At 42.8% G+C, this 17318-nt stretch overlaps 2 protein-coding genes across 3 annotated transcripts in view; one reads left to right on the top strand and one right to left on the bottom strand.

Annotated features, from left to right (window-relative positions):
• Nucleotides 1-5725, top strand: part of uggt1 (UDP-glucose glycoprotein glucosyltransferase 1) — a 33362-nt gene extending 27637 nt beyond the window's left edge. For both annotated transcript variants that reach the window (XM_020653092.3, XM_065966371.1), the window contains 6 exons: nt 875-1057; nt 1623-1783; nt 1875-1989; nt 2585-2701; nt 3625-3769; nt 4446-5725. In XM_020653092.3, coding sequence (XP_020508748.2) covers nt 875-1057; nt 1623-1783; nt 1875-1989; nt 2585-2701; nt 3625-3769; nt 4446-4465 — 741 coding nt within the window. In that variant the 3' untranslated portion in view covers nt 4466-5725. The remainder of the gene's footprint in view (nt 1-874; nt 1058-1622; nt 1784-1874; nt 1990-2584; nt 2702-3624; nt 3770-4445) is intronic.
• Nucleotides 5726-6014: 289 nt separating this feature from the next.
• On the bottom strand, nt 6015-16424 carry LOC109998309 (transcription factor Sp3). Its single transcript, XM_065966372.1, has 9 exons — nt 16081-16424; nt 15660-15767; nt 13548-13778; nt 12883-13458; nt 11887-12099; nt 10977-11178; nt 10686-10875; nt 9434-9630; nt 6015-8417 (listed from the first exon to the last, which is right to left on the bottom strand). Exons 2-9 carry the CDS (start codon nt 15726-15728, stop codon nt 8170-8172), a joined length of 1926 nt encoding a protein of 641 aa, XP_065822444.1. The 5' UTR covers nt 15729-15767; nt 16081-16424; the 3' UTR covers nt 6015-8169.
• Between the last annotated feature and the right edge of the window lie 894 nt (nt 16425-17318).

The raw sequence follows: 17318 nt of genomic DNA, 5'->3' as shown, positions 1-17318 counted from the left end.
TTGCTAAGCCTCGTTATCCTGCAGATGATATTTTGTTTTGTGACTGTTTCTATTTGTAGAGGGCACACAAGAGAAAACACACCTAGACTCTCCAGTGTTTTTCCTGCAAATTAAAGGTCACATATTATACAAAATACACTTCACCGTGTTTTTCTAACTAATATGCGTCACTAGTCTGTCTGCAAACCCCCCAATTATGAGAAAAGTCCATCCTCTCCGTCTTTTGCCTGCTCCACTTTTCAGAAAATGTGTGCTCAAACAGGCCGTTTGGAGATTTTCCATCATGACATCACAAAGGGCAGTAACCCCTCCCCCAGGTGGGTGACACTCCCACAGCTCGGTGTTTGTTCTGCCCTCTGAGTCCGCCTTCTCACAGTAAGAATTAGGGCATGGAGCAAGAAAGCCAGAGCCACCCAAGCCCTTCCAGAGAGGGGGCGTGGTCAGACACAGCTCATTTACATTTAAAGCTACAGACACAGAAACAGCCTGTTCTGAGCAGGGCTGAAAGAGAGGGGTTTATAGGCGTGATCAAATACAGGATCAGAGTGGATTTAGAACAAGAAACTTTACAGACATGTTTTGGGGAGCTCTGAGACTTATTTAAACTTGTTAAAAAGGAGGATAATATGTGACCTTTAAGAAAAAATCTGAAGAAATTTGCTGCAAAATAACTGCAAACATCAATAAGATAATATAACATTAAGTGATCAATAAAACTTTCAGGGTTTACATCCACTTGCTCATCCATCTGTTTAAGTGTTTTAGTTAACTTGTAAAGCTTGACAATGAATCATGTAGTGAAAACATCTCCCAGATCAACAAATACACATTTCATAACACTGACAGGTTGTTTTTGTGCCCGATCACTTTGCAGGAGTTTATCCCCGACATGGCGAAGCAGTATGGTTTCCAGTACGAACTGGTCCAGTACAAGTGGCCTCGCTGGCTACACCAACAGACCGAGAAGCAGAGGATCATCTGGGGCTACAAGATCCTGTTCCTGGACGTGCTGTTTCCTCTCGCTGTCGACAAGATCCTGTTTGTAGACGCAGACCAGGTTAGTTCATACAAGAGGAACTAGACGACAAAGCAGACATTTTGAATCGCTGCAATCAAAATATAGTTACAAATATAGCATTGGTTATAATCTCTGGATTTTCCTTTGGACCAAAAATATTCAATTCTCTAGAAATGTAACAGGTTTGAATCATCTTTCTTGGAAAATGTAATAAAGCATTAGATGTTGGAGTTTAAATTGTTGCGCTTTCTTATAAGTTATATAGCCTTTACTGGATTGGACAGCTGAAGAGACACAGGAAATGTTAGGAGGAGAGAGAGGGGGATGACATCAGCGAGGACTGCAACCTCTGTTCATGAGCCGCTAGGTTATACAGCGCCCAGTTGTTGCACTTTCACACGTGATCTTACTAACAATGCTCTAAAGTTTAAACACTACATGGATCAGAGGGATATCAATCTGATAATTCTTCAATAATTATGAATTGTTAAAGTCTGATTTTGGGTCAAAAGTGACAAAAACATCACAATTAATAGATTCGTTGGACGTACTGGACGAATGACACATTTAGAAAAGCAACTCGGTGTTGTTTGCTCTCCTCCAGATTGTGAGAACAGACCTGAAGGAGCTGCGTGACTTCGAGTTAGACGGAGCTCCGTACGGCTACACTCCGTTCTGCGAGAGCCGGCGGGAGATGGACGGCTACCGCTTCTGGAAGTCGGGCTACTGGGCGAGCCACCTGGCCGGCCGTAAATACCACATCAGGTACAGACAAGAACACACACACACACACACACACACACATTTTAATCCTTTCATGCATGTTTCATGTGCTTCTGTCCTTTGTCTCCCGCAGTGCGCTGTACGTGGTCGACCTGAAAAAGTTCAGAAAAATAGCTGCAGGAGATCGACTCAGAGGACAGTACCAGGGGCTCAGCCAAGACCCCAACAGCCTCTCGAACCTGGACCAGGTCTGTGACTCCGTCTGTCCATGTCTGACATGTTAATGTGAATGTTGTTATTCTGAAGTCTTAGATGGTTTTAAAGGGATTTTTTTTACATCTTACACTTATTGTAGTACCATTAGTTGTCCCTTTGGTATTCAGGAGTTTGTTATTACCCAGCAGCCTTCATTGTGAGAAATGACACATTTCATCTGATCCGTCTCACCATGTCAGTGTTTGCTTATTGCTGTTTCCTCTGCTCATGATTTAATGACAACAGAAATTAAACAGGCCAGACTTAAAAGGCAACAAGAAAATCTTTTAAAAACACTCATTGTACCTACATGACCATAAAACTGAACAAAAACAAAGGAGGCAGATGGTGACAATGCAGGATGAAAGGAGTGTGTAGAGTGGATTCTTCTCCCGATGCTCGTCTGTACGTTAAAGATCAAACTGAAGAATCTGAAGTCTGACTAAGAGGAAACTAAAGCTTTAAAAGAACGTGTCCTCCTGGGTTAGAGTTAAACAAAAACAAAAAAGTTACCTGTAACAGATGTTCCCAGCTGTCTCTTCCTCCTTTATTGGTCTCATTGTGAGTTTTTTTTTTGTTTTTTTTCAGGATCTGCCCAACAACATGATCCACCAGGTGCCCATCAAGTCTCTGCCTCAGGAGTGGCTGTGGTGCGAGACCTGGTGTGACGACAGCTCCAAGAGGAGCGCCAAGACGATAGACCTGGTAACAACAGTGTGTGTGTGTGTGTGTGTGTGTGTGTGTGTGTGTGTGCGTGTGTGTGTGTGTGTGTGTGTGTGATTAATATGTAGTATAAGTGCGTTAAAATATATAAAAAGAAAAATCCTAAATCTGCAGGACCCTGTACAGTTCGACAGTGTTGCAAAGTCAGTGATGTGTTTTCTTAAAGATTGTAATACTTCTAATGAGCCACCAGAGGGCAGACAAATCAACTGTAAGGATGTTATCTCTGATTTTGGGAAAATGTAGTTACTGAACAAGTTTCTGAGGTTAAATTAAGTCACTGAGAACTGCTGAAAAACACAATTTAACTCAAAAAGAATTTGCTTTTAACTTGAGCCATGTTTTTACAACACCTTAACCAATGCTTCACACACACATAAAACAGATGTACATCAGGTCACATCATCATCATCTTATTTAAAACAACTCGGGTATATCCTGCCACTATCATCCTCCAAACTCATCCGTCCCCTTCTTTCAGAGAGAAGAGGGAACTCACAAATGACTCAAACTTTTTAAATAAGGATAAAGATCAACTCAGTGCAGCACAGAGCTGCAATCAGAGTGATGCCACCAAACTTAATGAAACCATGAACCAATGAGACAGAACAAGGCAGTCTACACTGACACAAGAGTAAGATGACTCTTAACTAGGGGCACCGGTAGCTTAGTGGTTAGTGTGCACGCCCTATGATCTTAAAATGGTTGAACGATGCCCTTGTTGCATCAGGCATTAAACAAACACAATGTTTCCACAGAACACTGTAACAAGAGGAGAGCTGTTTATAAAAACACTACATGGTTCTGAACAAACTGGAGTAAAAGCAGAAGAGAAATCCCATTTTTACTCCAACCACCTGTGAGCATCATAGTTGATTTTCTTGTTTTTTTATCCTGATCTTCAGTGTAACAACCCCATGACCAAGGAGCCCAAGCTGCAGGCCGCGGAGAGGATCGTGGCCGAGTGGGCCGATTACGACCAAGAGATTAAACGTCTGCAGACCAGAGTCCAGAAGGTAGCAGGACACACAGAGAAGCAGCAAAACGCAGGTATCCTCATGACACACTCCTTCAAATACAGTTTGTGCTTGTTTAAAAAAGAATAATAATTATAGAGCAGTGTTTAAATTCAATGTCCATCCAGTGATTTTCTGAAACGGAGAAGTCAGCAGGTTCTGTATAATTGTGTGAACTAGTGTTGTAGTCGAGACCCCACTGACCAAGACCAAGACCAGATACCTTAGTGCATCGAGACAGAGTCAAGACCAAGGCAGGCCGAGACTGGAACAAGAAAAAGACATTTAGGGATCGAGGCAGTGTCAAGACCAAGACCTTAAATACAAATGAAAAATCCTCATCTTGTGTGCAGTGGGCGTGTCACTTACTCCAACGTAACACGAGAATGTTGCAGCCTTAACCGGGGGATAGAAATCAAATTACAAGTGAATTGAAGTTATTTTAGAAACAGGCGTTTTCCTTCTGATCACAGTGATGACGTGGAAGCCTATCAGTGGTGGTCTTGATTTAAAATCTGGAGTCCAGTCTGACACCGAGACAAGAGCGAGTAATAATGTTTCGATTCCTAGACCTTCAAAAGAGGTCTCGAGACCAAGACTGATTTTGAGTACTACAACACTAACGTGTCCTGATGATGATGATGTGACAAATATCTGTCCTGATCTTGAACATGTTTATCAGCCTGACACTTCCCTCTCCTTTGTTTCAGACTCTCACACCGAGCTGTGAGGATCGTTCAGTGTTCGACATGAAGACAGGACTGAACTCTGTTTAAAGAGTCTTTCCATGACAAGGATCCTCTCCTGCCTGAGGAGAGGGACGGGGGGGGGGGAGACTTCTGACACACTGACCCCCACACACCAGTGCTCAACTGTTTTCTGTCCTTTAGTCCCATCTGAAGAGAAGTCCAAAAGCTGGTTTATTCTGTATGTGTGAGTGCCAGTGATGAGAATGTTTTCATAAATCAAGAAGTTTAATTTTTATTTTATTTTGGGTGTCGTTGTCTTTGCTCTGTATGTCATGTGGGTCTATGTTTGCACTGAGTGGGGTGTCTTTGGTTCGGGCTGTGGTTGAAGCACAAAGGGAGGACGAGCTCAGAGCACCTCACTGCTGCTCCTCTGGAGGTTTTGATCTTTACCAAACATTTGGTGTTGGGATGGATTTCTGCACAGTCACCGTCATAAAATGAGAATGAGGCTGTTAGGCTTTCCTATGAGCTCGTAAAGGGGACAGGGGAACGTTTTTAAACGTCTTTTTTCAAGGGTTGATATGAAGAACTCGACTAAAATAAATCAAATGCCAAATTTCAGACATATGAACTCACACTGGAAACCCTGATAGTGATAAATATATACATATAAACCCTTATGTATGTATCTCACTATGGTTTTATGGCATCAAAGTGCTGATTTCCAAAAAAGATGATCCTTGTAATTCTTTAAATCTGATACTGAATAAAAAAAGAATTAACAAAGATTAGTTTTTTAAATCTTCTTGGTAGAATTCTGAATTTCCACAGCAGACCAACATAATGTGTTTTGCAAAGTCAAACTTCAGATATATCATAAATCAAAGGGTCTGGAAATGAAGGTCAAGCTTATTCATTCAGATCCCGTTTCTATGGCGATGGGGATCCCATAGTTTAAGAATCATTTAAAACTTTAGGAGATGTTCAGTGTTTGTTTACAAAGCTAAACTTTCTCTCGCTCTACATCTAGAACTGAAAGGCAACGCTGATAATGTCCCGTCTGGTATTTGAAATAAAAAATGAAAGATACTCGGGCGGCAGAGACTCACGGAGGCTCGTTTGGGTTTTTTTAGTACAAAGTTTGATTCAAGAGACGAGGGGACAGTTTGTGGTACTGTAAGGGAAGCTCAGCCTTGATGACTTTGGACTTCAGCTGCAAAATTATTTGTTTGTGTTGTTTGTGTCTGGTTCTGTTGTGGCTGTGAGATATTTTTGTTAAATAAAAACCCTCCAATGATAAATGGTCAAGTGTATTGTCAGTGTTTTATAAATGTTAACCGATGTTGAAACGTTTGACACCACAGGAGTGACTCCGGGGCGACTCAGTTGGTCTCTTCGATCCCGAGCTCCTGCAGCCACATGTCCGATGCTTCCTGCTGCTTTGTGGGCGGTGTGTGATTAAGTTACTTTCCATAGCAGCCTCTGCCGTCAGCGTGTGAATGTGTAGGTGTGACAGCGCTTTACAATCAGTCCATTTACAATCTACGATACTGAGCCTGGACTCTGCTCTCCACACACAAAACCTGTTAGTGGAAGGTTTCAGACTTTTATTGTGATCCATTTGAAAAAAGCTTTTACAAAAAGGTAACATTCAATTTATACACCATTTCTTTAAAAAAAATCACTTAAAATAAGGTTTTTGATACAACAAATTCAGTTTACTAAGTAATGGCTTCTATAAACAAAATGTGAAAATAAAGAGAATATACATGTAAATGAATGCTACACACATGAGGACAAACTGAGGAAAGGGTTACATTAATTAAAAAAATAATAATAATAATAATGATGGCATGATTGTTTTCCTTTAACTTGAGTGATATCTGACCAGAAGAACCATCAGAGCAGTTACTGCAAAAAAAACAAAAAAAAACAAACCCCACGTCGTCTGGTTCCCAACTGGAATGTTCAATCACAAACACCCTCGAGGGGTCTGATCGGTAACGTTTTGCATCCGCTTGTGGGTTTTCTCTTCTCATGGCAACATCGGTGCATGTTCTCCTCCTGCAAACCATGTGCGGCTGACAACGACAGAAAACCTGCAGAGGTAACCTCTAGTCTTTAAAACCGCTTCGATTTTTGCAACACTTACATTGTCAAACAGACGGAAAGCAAAGAAAAAAAAAAAGAAGAAGTGAATTTACAACAAAATAGGAGCGGGAAACAATAATTCGACGTGTACAAACACAGTGGACAGTGGGGCTCGTGAGGACAGACGAGACATTCTGTTCAGACTGACCCGATGCTGGAAGAAACTGCATCTATTTCCACCCCCCCACCCGAACTCGATGACGGAAAACATCAACTTCAGATCAGTTTAACAGTGGTGCTGACGTCCTGCGCTGACCGCCAGCCGAACAGCCCGCTCTGCTTGAAGCAGCACTGCATGACATCAGCGTCAGCCCTCATGTCGACTGTCAGTGATCGGGGTGACAGCTGCTGAAAAGTTTGGGGAAACCAGCTCATTTGCTTTGTCGCAGAGTTTGAGGAGAAGATTGACACCACTCACATTTCTGTGCACCAAGTACGACGGATTAGCTTAGCTTACCATAAAGACTGAAAACAGTGAGGGGAGTGGTCACCTAGCCGGGCTCTTTCTAAAGGTTACAAAAATCTGCCTACAATCACCTGACGCTTCTTTAGTTCACACATTGTACCTACAGTCGTTTTTTAATCTCTACACACCCTGAAATGAAAGAGTCTATTTGCTCTTCTACAGAGGAATATGTACGGGACTATTTCTCGGCTGGGAGCAAAAACTTCCTGCAGTGTCGCCCTGGTGTTCTAGCAGGAAATCTTAGTTTTTGTTTCGCTGAACTAAAACTAAGATACAAAGATATATATCATGAGCTTTTGAGGTTAAAGTCAGATTTGTTAAAAGAGTCGGTGTAACAGTGTTTGTGCTAAGCTAAGCTAACCAGTAGTTTATCAAACACAAGAGGTGTCATTCTTCTCTGTCAGCTGCTGGACTGAAGACAAATGTCCAAACGTTCTGCGTTATGATGACATTAAGATCATTTTTGGGGACAACAGCAGCAGCAGCAGCAGCAGCAGCAGCAGTGTGACAGTTCAGCCTGGATCGAGTGCTGCTTCAAACAAACCGCGCTCAGTTCTGTCAAAACTCACCCGACACAAAAATTCAATAATCCCAGAGAGGTTAAGCCACTTCCTTTTCTTTCTCGGTCAGAAACTCCTCCTCCTCCTCCTCCTCCTCATCATCGTCTCCATTTCACAAACACATTAATATCCGTTACAGTTACATCATCTGCAAAGCTTAAAAAACACATGCACCTCCAGCATTTTATACAAGAGTATGATACAAAATAAGGCATTTCATTGTGTTGAGTATTCATGTCAAGTGTTAATACATGTTTGTGTGTGTGTGTGTGTGTGTGTGTGTGTGTGTGTGTGTGTGTGTTGACGCGTGTACATAGCGACCACATTTGAATGTTATTTTTTTGCCTGCCTATAAAAAGACTGCAAAAACAAACATAAAGTCATGATAACTCTTACTTAAAATATATATATTTGTCATATATATTTACGTATATATTCATATGTAAAAAAAAAAAAAAAAAGAAAAGAAAAGAAAAAGGTAAGAGGGAAAAGTAGCCCAAAAGGTCCCTGTGATAGGCCAGTTCTCAAAAATAAAATTTAAAAAAAAAATCTCACCCCATTGGCCCCCTTATTCCATAACCTCAGCAGGCGCCACCGTGACCAGCTGTAAAGGGATCTCCTGATTGCCTACGAGGTCATGGGTGGCGGCCTGGAGGATTAGCGTGGTTCCGTCGGCAGTGATGAGGGTGTCAGTGGTGGGCGGGGACGTGGAGGGGACCCCACCTTTTTTATTCTGGTGAGTCTTTATGTGCTTGGCCAGGTGGTCGCTCCGCATGAATCTCTTGGCGCACTCTGTGCACACAAACTTCTTCTCTCCTGTGAGGACGAAGAAGAAACATGAGACGGGGTTAGGAGAGGAAACAAACCTTCACAGTATGACTAAACAGACCAGACCCATAACGACCACTTCATCAGTGTTGACAAATAGAGGTGTGTCGACCCGTGTGTAACGGTAAACTGTGGTTAAGGAAACTTATTAACAGTCTAATACGTTTTTTTTCTTAACAGAGGGCTTTGTTTTTTAATTATTCAGTTCCGTAATGAGTGTGTGGGCTTACAGAATCATTCAGAGATGCACCGATCCAACTTTTTTCACTCATCTTTTTCTGATACCTATGTGCAGATATTTTTATAATCATAACAAATAGTGCTATTTGTGTTGTTGGTATTATGTGCAAGGCTACACAAAGCTGTGGTAAACCAGACATTGAATTGTGCTGGTTTCATACAAACAGGAAGCAGAATTCATGTAGTTGAGCTCTCAGCCTACAGTGAAAGTTGTGAAGCGGCCTGCAGACCCACAGCCGCAAGTCGTTCTGCCCACCTCCGCTGGTCACTCGTTAAACTTAATGCAGGAGTCTTTCAACCAAAAGAGCGTTCCACGAGGTTTATTTATGGAACATTATTCCACCGTTTGCTTTAAATGCATGATTATGACCTCGTGAGGGAGAGAAAAAAAGAAGAAGTGTTGCACAGCCAGCCTGGTTTGTGTCACTATGTTTCCAAGCACAGCTTTCAATCAGCGTGCAATACACAATGAATGAGGATGAATTTTCAATCGCGTCACCTCAGGTGTAGCGTGTGATGTGAGGGCCGCACCCGCGGTAATGACATCACGTGTGTCAGTATTTCATACTGGTATAATGGTCACATCCTTACACACCGGATTTCAAGGCACTTGTTTATAAGCTTTAAATGAACTCCAGACATAAACACTGTGCCCTTTAGTTTGAACTAAATATTATAATACATTAAACAAATGTATATAAAAGGTGGAGATGACTTAGAAATAGAAAGGCAGACTGTAGACTTGATCCACAACACTTCCATACCTGTGTGTGTCCTCCTGTGTCTCTGCAGCTCGTCGCTCCGGGTGAACCTCTTCCCACAGAACATCCAGTTGCAGACGAAGGGTCTCTCTCCGCTGTGCCAGCGCAGGTGAGCTCGCAGGTGAGACGTTTTCCCGTAAACCTTCCCGCAGCCGGCGATGTGGCAGATGTGCTGCTTCTTTTTCCCCATGCCGGACCCTCTGTGAAATACATGAAGCATAAAGAGATGTCTAGACGGTACAAATATGTTCAATCATAAGAGTGTGAGCAATTTAAGAACAGCAAAAGTTAAATTACTGTTATGAAACAATATTCTTTACCACTATGATGACAAAGGAAACATTTGCATTTGGTATTTACATGGATGAATTTGCAAGCAAACAGATTTGAATAAAACATTCAAATTTGATCAAGAAATCCAACAACTGAAAGCTTTATTTCACATCAACATGAGAGCTCAAACCAGTAAGAAGAGTCTGAGGCTGCGTTCAGACGGAAAGCCTTATTGCACAAGTCAGATTTAGTTTTTGTTTTTCAGGGCCCATGTGGTTGAGCCTGTTGAAGGTGGCAATGCTGGGTTGGTTGTGGTGGCAAGTGAGGGCTGTAAGTAGGTCATGTCAGGTCAACTTATCAGTAGGGTATGATGGGTTTCTTCACTGATTACTGATCAGAACTGATGTTCTAAAAACCCCTGAAGAAGAACATAGTTCAAAAAGGTAACTTTAGGGGCAACTCTGCTTTTTCAGTATGAAAATGGTTCACTTCTTGTCAGGGTACATCACCATTGTGACTCCTGCTGAACACCTATTTGTATTCATGATAGTGCAGAACTGTAACGGATGTCCCTCACACTGTGGTTTAAGTGTTATGCTTTCTAACCTGACTGCTCACACTGAGGTTGACTTGCAAAAGATCCAACCTGTATCTCATCGAGGACCACACTGACAGATGCCCACATCTGGTTTGACAAGATCAGATTCCATCTGAGTCACGTGTGAGCCACGTGTGATTTGGGTCACTTCTGCCTGCAGCCTAATTCTAAGTCCTGAACAAGTGTTTTTAGAACAACATGTTGGTGTCGCTGTATTTTTTTTTTTTACAGAAATCTGTCCTTTTATACCTATTTTATGGTTGTATTTTAAAAATCTAATTTGTTTTTTATTGCTTCAACAGTAATGCTTAATAAAAAGGGTCTCCATTCTCTTAAGGAATAACATCAGCGCTCGCTCCTCCTGTCGTGGTGAAAGTGACTCACCTTCCTCCAGACTCTTTGCAGTTGGGACAGGTGCAGGCCACTCTACGGAGCCTCTTCCCCTCCCCGCCCGCCATGTCCATGTCGTCGTCCCCCATCTGAACACGCAGGTTGTTCAGGTCGCTGGGGTTCAGCGTGGAGTCTCCGCTCAGATGCCACTCCTCAGAGTCCGGCTCTTCCTTTATATGGATACCTGAACCAGAGAAGAAGAAGAAGAAGCACACTTAGTATCCCTCTGAGTGATCTGAGAAAAAAGAAACACAACAGCGTACATTATGTGTGCATGCTCCATACCTGGACTGATCGCTCCATCCCCCTGTGCGAACTGAACTCCACTTTGCGTTACAGAGTTCACCGTGACTGTCTGGAGGTTGGGTAGGCTGACCTGGCCGGTTTGGCCAAGAGGAAGAGTCTGCACTGGGGCTAAGGTCAGCTGCTGTGCCTGACCCTGGCCCTGGGGCAGCTGGAGCCCCTGGAGTGACTGAACACCTTGAACCTAGAGACGATGGGATATATATTAGTAACCTGACATCAGTTGTCATAGAAACATCTGGAGGACACTTTGGTGCTTTGGAAATATGAGGATAACACAAACATCCAATACAAGGTTCCAAAAGGATTTTTAAGGTCAAAGTCCATCCTTGTAAGAACTTTTTAAAACTTGCATATTCTTTTTTTTTAAGCCCCCCCAAAAAAATCTAAAATATTTTTGATAGAAAATAAACAAAACTTAAAGTATCCTAATCTGGAAAGTTTATCATGTCCTTCCCTTTGTTCATGGCTGAGAATACTGTCACTTTTAACCAATCAGAAAACAGTTAAGAGATAATAAGCCAATAAATAAAAGGCTTTCAAAACAGTCCGTCTCAGCAAACATGTTACGATAGCATCACATGACTCTATAAAGATAAGAAACTAATGCCCTGCCCGCTGCCTTGTGTTTTGTCTTCATGGTTCCTAACGTGGAGATCTTTGAGCATAGATCACATCTGGATCGTTTCCTAACAGCTCCAACACCTTCAGACACGCTTTAACCATTTGTCAGTAAACTTGCATCATCCCGTCCCAGATTTTTTTGATAGTTAGCAAGCATGACTAAACATCAACTAAAACTCTCTTAACTGTAATTGTCTATGTCTACTACCACCAAGTTGATACAAAAAGGATAATGTGCGTGTGAAAGTTTAATCTCAGATAGGTTTACCTGAAAGGTCTGCCACTGAATCTGTCCGGTCGCGGTGACAGTTTGGGCCTGGATGAGGAAAGTCCCCGGGTTGACCAGCTGCACACTCTGAAGAGTCTGACCTCCTGCTGCGTTCATGTCCTGACCCTGAGCCACCTGAGCCACCTGGGCCTGACCGTCCCCAGACAGATGCAAGATGGGCTGTGAGAGAGTGGTGGCGTTCGAGGATGAAACCTGCAGAGTGAGGGAAGTCAAATAAATCATCACTCAAGTGTTGAATGTCGTGCGTCCTGGATTTACAGCACAGTGAAATGTTAACCTAAGACTTGTGCTTTACTTTTCCCAAAGGCTGAGTTCTTATTTGTTTCTCTCCAAATAAATTACAGGGACTTTAAGGAGAACTAAAACAGACTGAAAGCTTGAACAACCATCAAGTATTGTGACAAAAAGTCTACTCTAAACACCTCGTCATTACAGCTGGGTATCATTTCAGATCTTATCAACACTGCCAGTGAAATACCTCGGTTCAACACTCTTTTTGGTAACTTACTTTTAGAGATATTATTCATTTTTACACAACTCAAGAAGCCAAAGTTCTTTACAGATAAATAGTTAGAATGAGAATGGGAACTCTCTAAATGAAGAACAGCTAAACAGAGTTTCTAAAATCAGAACCAACGTTTCACGCTCGCTTTAAGTATGAGAGAACAGTAAGTCCTGTGTGCAACAGACACATTGTGGCCAGAGCCAACAAAAGCAACATTATAAAAGACTCTCATCATCACCACTTATGGTACAAGTTGATAAAAGAGATTTGGGGGTTTTCTTTTGCTGACATTTTATCAAGGCCTGGAGGTGAAAGTGTCCAGATTGTGATAAAAATATAAGCATGACTTTCAGTAACAGAGAGTGGATTCAGGCCCGGAGTAAAGACACTACAGAGATAGATTTAGAGTATAGAGAGACACACACACACACACACACATAATAAATGCTGTTAAAGACACACACTCTGACCTGGATTTGCTGCAGGTGGTTGTGGGAGTTGTAGTTTGCCGAGGACGAGGGGTCAGAGATGCCTGCGGACACGGCGGTGGCTTGGGTCAGAACCCCTGTGCCGTCGATGGTCTCGGGGAGATTGGACGAGTTGGAGGAGGACGTGGAGGTTGGCACGTAGAGTTCATGGTTTCCGCTGGCGTCGCTCACTGTGACCAGCTGCTGTTTGGCGCCAGCCTCCTGACCCTGACTGTCCAGCGTCTGGCCGCTCATGATCAGCTGACCTTCGGCCGTTACCCCGGTTGCAATGGGGACCGTGTGCGCTCCGGTCAGTCCTAAAGACTCCAGATCCAAGCTGTTTAAAGGGACGAACGTGATGTTGCCCGGTAGAGCGCCCGTGTACGCTGATCCTCCGGCCAGTTGGACGCCTTGGATTGACTGCACTTGGCCCAGGTCCGCCGTCGTCGTGGCACAGCTGATTCCGATGCTGCCCTGGCTGCCATCTTGCAGGAGCTGGATCTGCCCTGTACCGTCATCCAGTCCCTGTGTTTGGAATCCCGCAAGCGTACCATCTGAATTTTGGATTTGGGGTATGACCTGGAAGAGAAGATTTAGTTTTGTTAAGGACGATCAACACCCGAGTGAAATTCTTACTTCACCTCAAAAGTCTTAAAGTCTGACTTTACCTGATACTGAATTCCCGACACGCCATTGGCTGCAGTCTCATTCCCAGATGCTGTAACATAAATGGGCTGGTTGGACATACTCCCAATTGGAAGCACATACTGCCCATTGGAAGTGACAATCCCAGAGTTTTGAATGTGAATGATTCCCTGGTCTTCCTTTCCAGTGGAGACGGGAGTTAACACCTCCCATCGGTCTGAACCCGTGAGCTGAATGGCTGACATGTCTGTCGTCTGGAAGTAAAAAATTAACAATCAGATTAACAGCGATAGCCAATGAAAGGCGTCTGATCCAACCTTCACAACAGGGTCCCAAGTCTCTGACTGGACTCTTCTCCTCTGTCGCCCCCCGGTGGTGGAATGAACTTCTTTGCACCTTTAAGAAAAAGCTAAAGACCCAGCTCTTTCATGAATACCTACTAACTTAACGATGATGGTCTCCATGTTATTGATGATGATGATGGTTGTGACGATGGTTTTTGTTTGATAACGACGACGACTTAGCTCTCAAGAACTGCCCTCAATGTTGTGCTTTGCCTCTGGTCACTTCCTGTCAGCACCTGTGTGTCCAATCAGACTCAAAGCTGATCGTTTCCTCTTACTGACATTGTTCCCTTTTTTCCTAGATCCTTGCTTGTTTTGTTCTTACTCTCTGATGCACGTCGCTTTGGATAAAAGCGTCTGATAAGTGAATTGTAGAATTGTAGATAGGTCACACTTCGGACACAAAGATTCATCTCATTTTAAAGAGATCTTTTAATTTTAGATCACAGGAAAGAGGAAGCATTCTGCTCATATTAGGGCAGGGGTGGGCAACTGGCTCAGGTCAATTTTTAATATATCAAAACACGACAAAATCTGCCATGACATCATGAAAACCAGAAATATTTCCATAACAATATTTGATCACTGGTTTATGTTGAGTTCATAATTGACTGTAATCGTTTTTTGTATTCTACAATTTGGCCCCCTGGCAGTCAGAATTAAATGAATGTGGCCCCTTTGCTGTGACCAAAGTTGCCCATCCCTGTATTAGGGGAATTAGTTATGAATATGCATCATAAATCTTGAGAAATCTTTGTGTTTAGAGTTGCTAACATTGTGTTTTTTTACTCATATTGTGTGTTTGGATAACCTGCTGCTGTAACGCCACAATTTCCCAGTTTGTGATCAGTAAAGTAATTCTACTCTATTCTATTATATTAACCTTAAAGAGATAGATAGGTCACACTTCGACACAAAGATTCATCTCATTTTAAGAGATCTTTTAATTTTAGATCACAGGAAAAAGGAAGTTTCTGGTCATATTAGGGCAGGGGTGGGCAACTGGCAGCCCGGGGGCCACATGAGGCCCTCAGGTAAATTTTTATATATCAAAACATGACAAAATCTGCCATGAAATCATGAAAACCAGAAATATGTCCATAATAATTAAAATTTGAGACATAATTGACTGCAATCATTTTTTTTGTATACTACAATTTGGCCCCCTGGCAGTCAGAATTACATGAATGTGGCCCCTTTGCTGTGACCAAAGTTGCCCCATCCCTGTATTAGGGGAATTAGATATCGATATGCACACTATAAGCAGAGGAATCTTAAAGAGTGTAAATAGTAGTCATGTAACAATCATGCTGACGTAAAAGATGAGAGATAACACAAGCTTGAGGCAGCGAGCAGAACACAGAGTTAAGATAACAGGCTCAGGAGGAGGCAGGCTGTGCGTGTGTGTGTGCGTGTGTGTGTGCGTGTGTGTGTGTGGGGGGGGGGGGATGGGTGACTAACACAACACAATTGGAAAGCTACAGTTTTGACTATGAACGACACCCCCCCCCCCCCCTACCCCCCCTGCAATAATCATCCCACTACCTAACCCCTGATGCACACCTCGCTATCTCCAGGCCGAGCCCGACCCAAAGTGACTGACTTCAGTGTCCTACCCACTATGGGCGGGTTTTCCAGGGGTAAAGTGGGTGGCCGTTATTGAGGGGGGAACACAGGAAGTGTACGGCTTTCACCCCATGCCATCAAACATTTTTTTTTTTTTAAACGTGTGAACTACACATCCACATCCAGCTAAATCGAGGTAGATAAAATGTGTAGGTGGGGGGATACCTGTGAGTCCGCCGCGCCGGGCTGCAGATACTCGCTTTGGCTGCAGCTGTCCACGTCCGCGGACGCCATTTCTCCTTGTTCCAGAAGGCTTCTTGCTCTGGGTTGGCGCTAGCAGGGAGACAGGGGGGTGAAACTGAGCAAAAAAACTCTGTAATCTTCAACTCCTGGCTGCCCGAAAAGCCCGCAAAAGCATCCCCACTCTCTCCGGTCCCGAGAGGAGCACCCCCCCTGCTGCGAAATCCAACTTCTGCGGGATATATTTTGGGGCCCGAGATTTTTTTTTCTACTGTTTACTTTGTCAACTCCGCGGCTAGCCTGTTAGCTCTGTCGGCTAACCACATCGAGCAAAAGATAAAAAAAAAAAAAAAAAAAAAAAAAAAAAAAAGACGCAGCTTCGCTGTAAGGTTGCACAAAAACTCACCGATTAGTTAGCACGCTTCGACGCGCTGCACGTTTACGTACCAGTCATAACGTGAGTGGTAGTAAACCGGGATCAACTAAACTCCAAACATGATTATTTTATCAAAGGCGGGCTTGTGTTGATCGGTGAATTCGGGTCGATTTTTTTTTTTTTTTTTTTTTTTTTTTCTCTTCTATTTTGATTGACGGTGCGGGAAACACAAAAAGGTGGGACTAACACGCTTGACCCGTTGAATTTGCATCACATTACAGGACGTCCCGCCCTTCTTCTCTCACGCGATTGGCTGAGCGCTGGAGCCGCGACACCGCAGTGGCTGAGCGTTACGTCAGTCACTTTTTTGTAGTACGTGGGCTTCCTGCTTGTTGTTGAGTGAGCGCTGCTCTTACAAAACTTCTTTTTTTTGTGTGTGTGTCTTCACTGTACTTTAAAAAAAATCTGAAACAGAGACATGTGCTGTGTTTTTTTAAAATATATTTTTTTGTTTGTTTATAAAGTTTTAGTTACGAGTATTAACTTTAAAAAGTCGGTTGGCGTGCTTTTTGCAACCCGGCTATATTTTTTTCAGTCAAATATAAACTTTCACATTGACAAAAAAAAAGTTTATTTTGTGTCCGAAATGACACATTATGATATTTTTATTTTTATTAACAGCATCCATTTCATCCTCGGGATTTTAACCAAAGAAAAACACCCAATGTTTGAGCATCGACGATTAACTTCTGTTTGTTTTGTTGAGGTTAAATCTTTGTTAGAATATTTTTTTTTATTTTGCCTAAAGACATGTCTGGGCCCCTTGGTGTTCTTAGATGTCATATAATTTTATCCAAGTGTGCAGTATCCTCAGCGATAGCTTTCTGGTGAACATCCACTTCTTAACCTGGCTCTGATCCGCTTTCGGAGCTGACTGAAATAAAGTTTGTGTGGAATAACTATACACAGTTTGACATTTAGTTCAATAGGTTCACACACAACCTGAACATTACAGAAAACAAATCTCATACCAATTTTAAAAAAAAGGGGGTTTACAGTTTGAAACAGGCAACAAACAATAAAATTTGTTTTTTGTTACTTTAATAACTATAGAGTAGATTTAAGATACACACAATGTGGTGTGAATGCTGAAATTTAGGATGGGCCGTGTCCTTGCCACCCCCCTCAATGCTGTGGGGGGGGGGGCCCTAAAAAGCCCTGCCTTATGGGAGCCTTGACTTGTCTTGGCCCCACAGCATTACCACCTT

Source organism: Labrus bergylta, chromosome 18, assembly GCF_963930695.1.
Source record: "Labrus bergylta chromosome 18, fLabBer1.1, whole genome shotgun sequence".
NCBI lineage: Eukaryota > Metazoa > Chordata > Actinopteri > Labriformes > Labridae > Labrus > Labrus bergylta.
Note: the sequence above shows the minus strand (reverse complement) of the source record. Positions and strands in the feature narration are given on the sequence as shown.

What these genes read in the sequence shown, in the direction of transcription:
- LOC109998309 (XM_065966372.1), bottom strand. Translation starts at nt 15,728, where the DNA reads ATGGCGTCCGCGGACGTGGACAGCTGCAGCCAAAGCGAGTATCTGCAG. An exon ending in CCGGCGCGGCGGACTCACAG is followed by an intron (nt 13,779 to 15,659) that starts GTATCCCCCCAC and finishes TTTTACTTCCAG; the next exon opens with ACGACAGACATGTCAGCCAT. An exon ending in TGCAAAGAGTCTGGAGGAAG is followed by an intron (nt 9,631 to 10,685) that starts GTGAGTCACTTT and finishes TGTATTTCACAG; the next exon opens with AGGGTCCGGCATGGGGAAAA.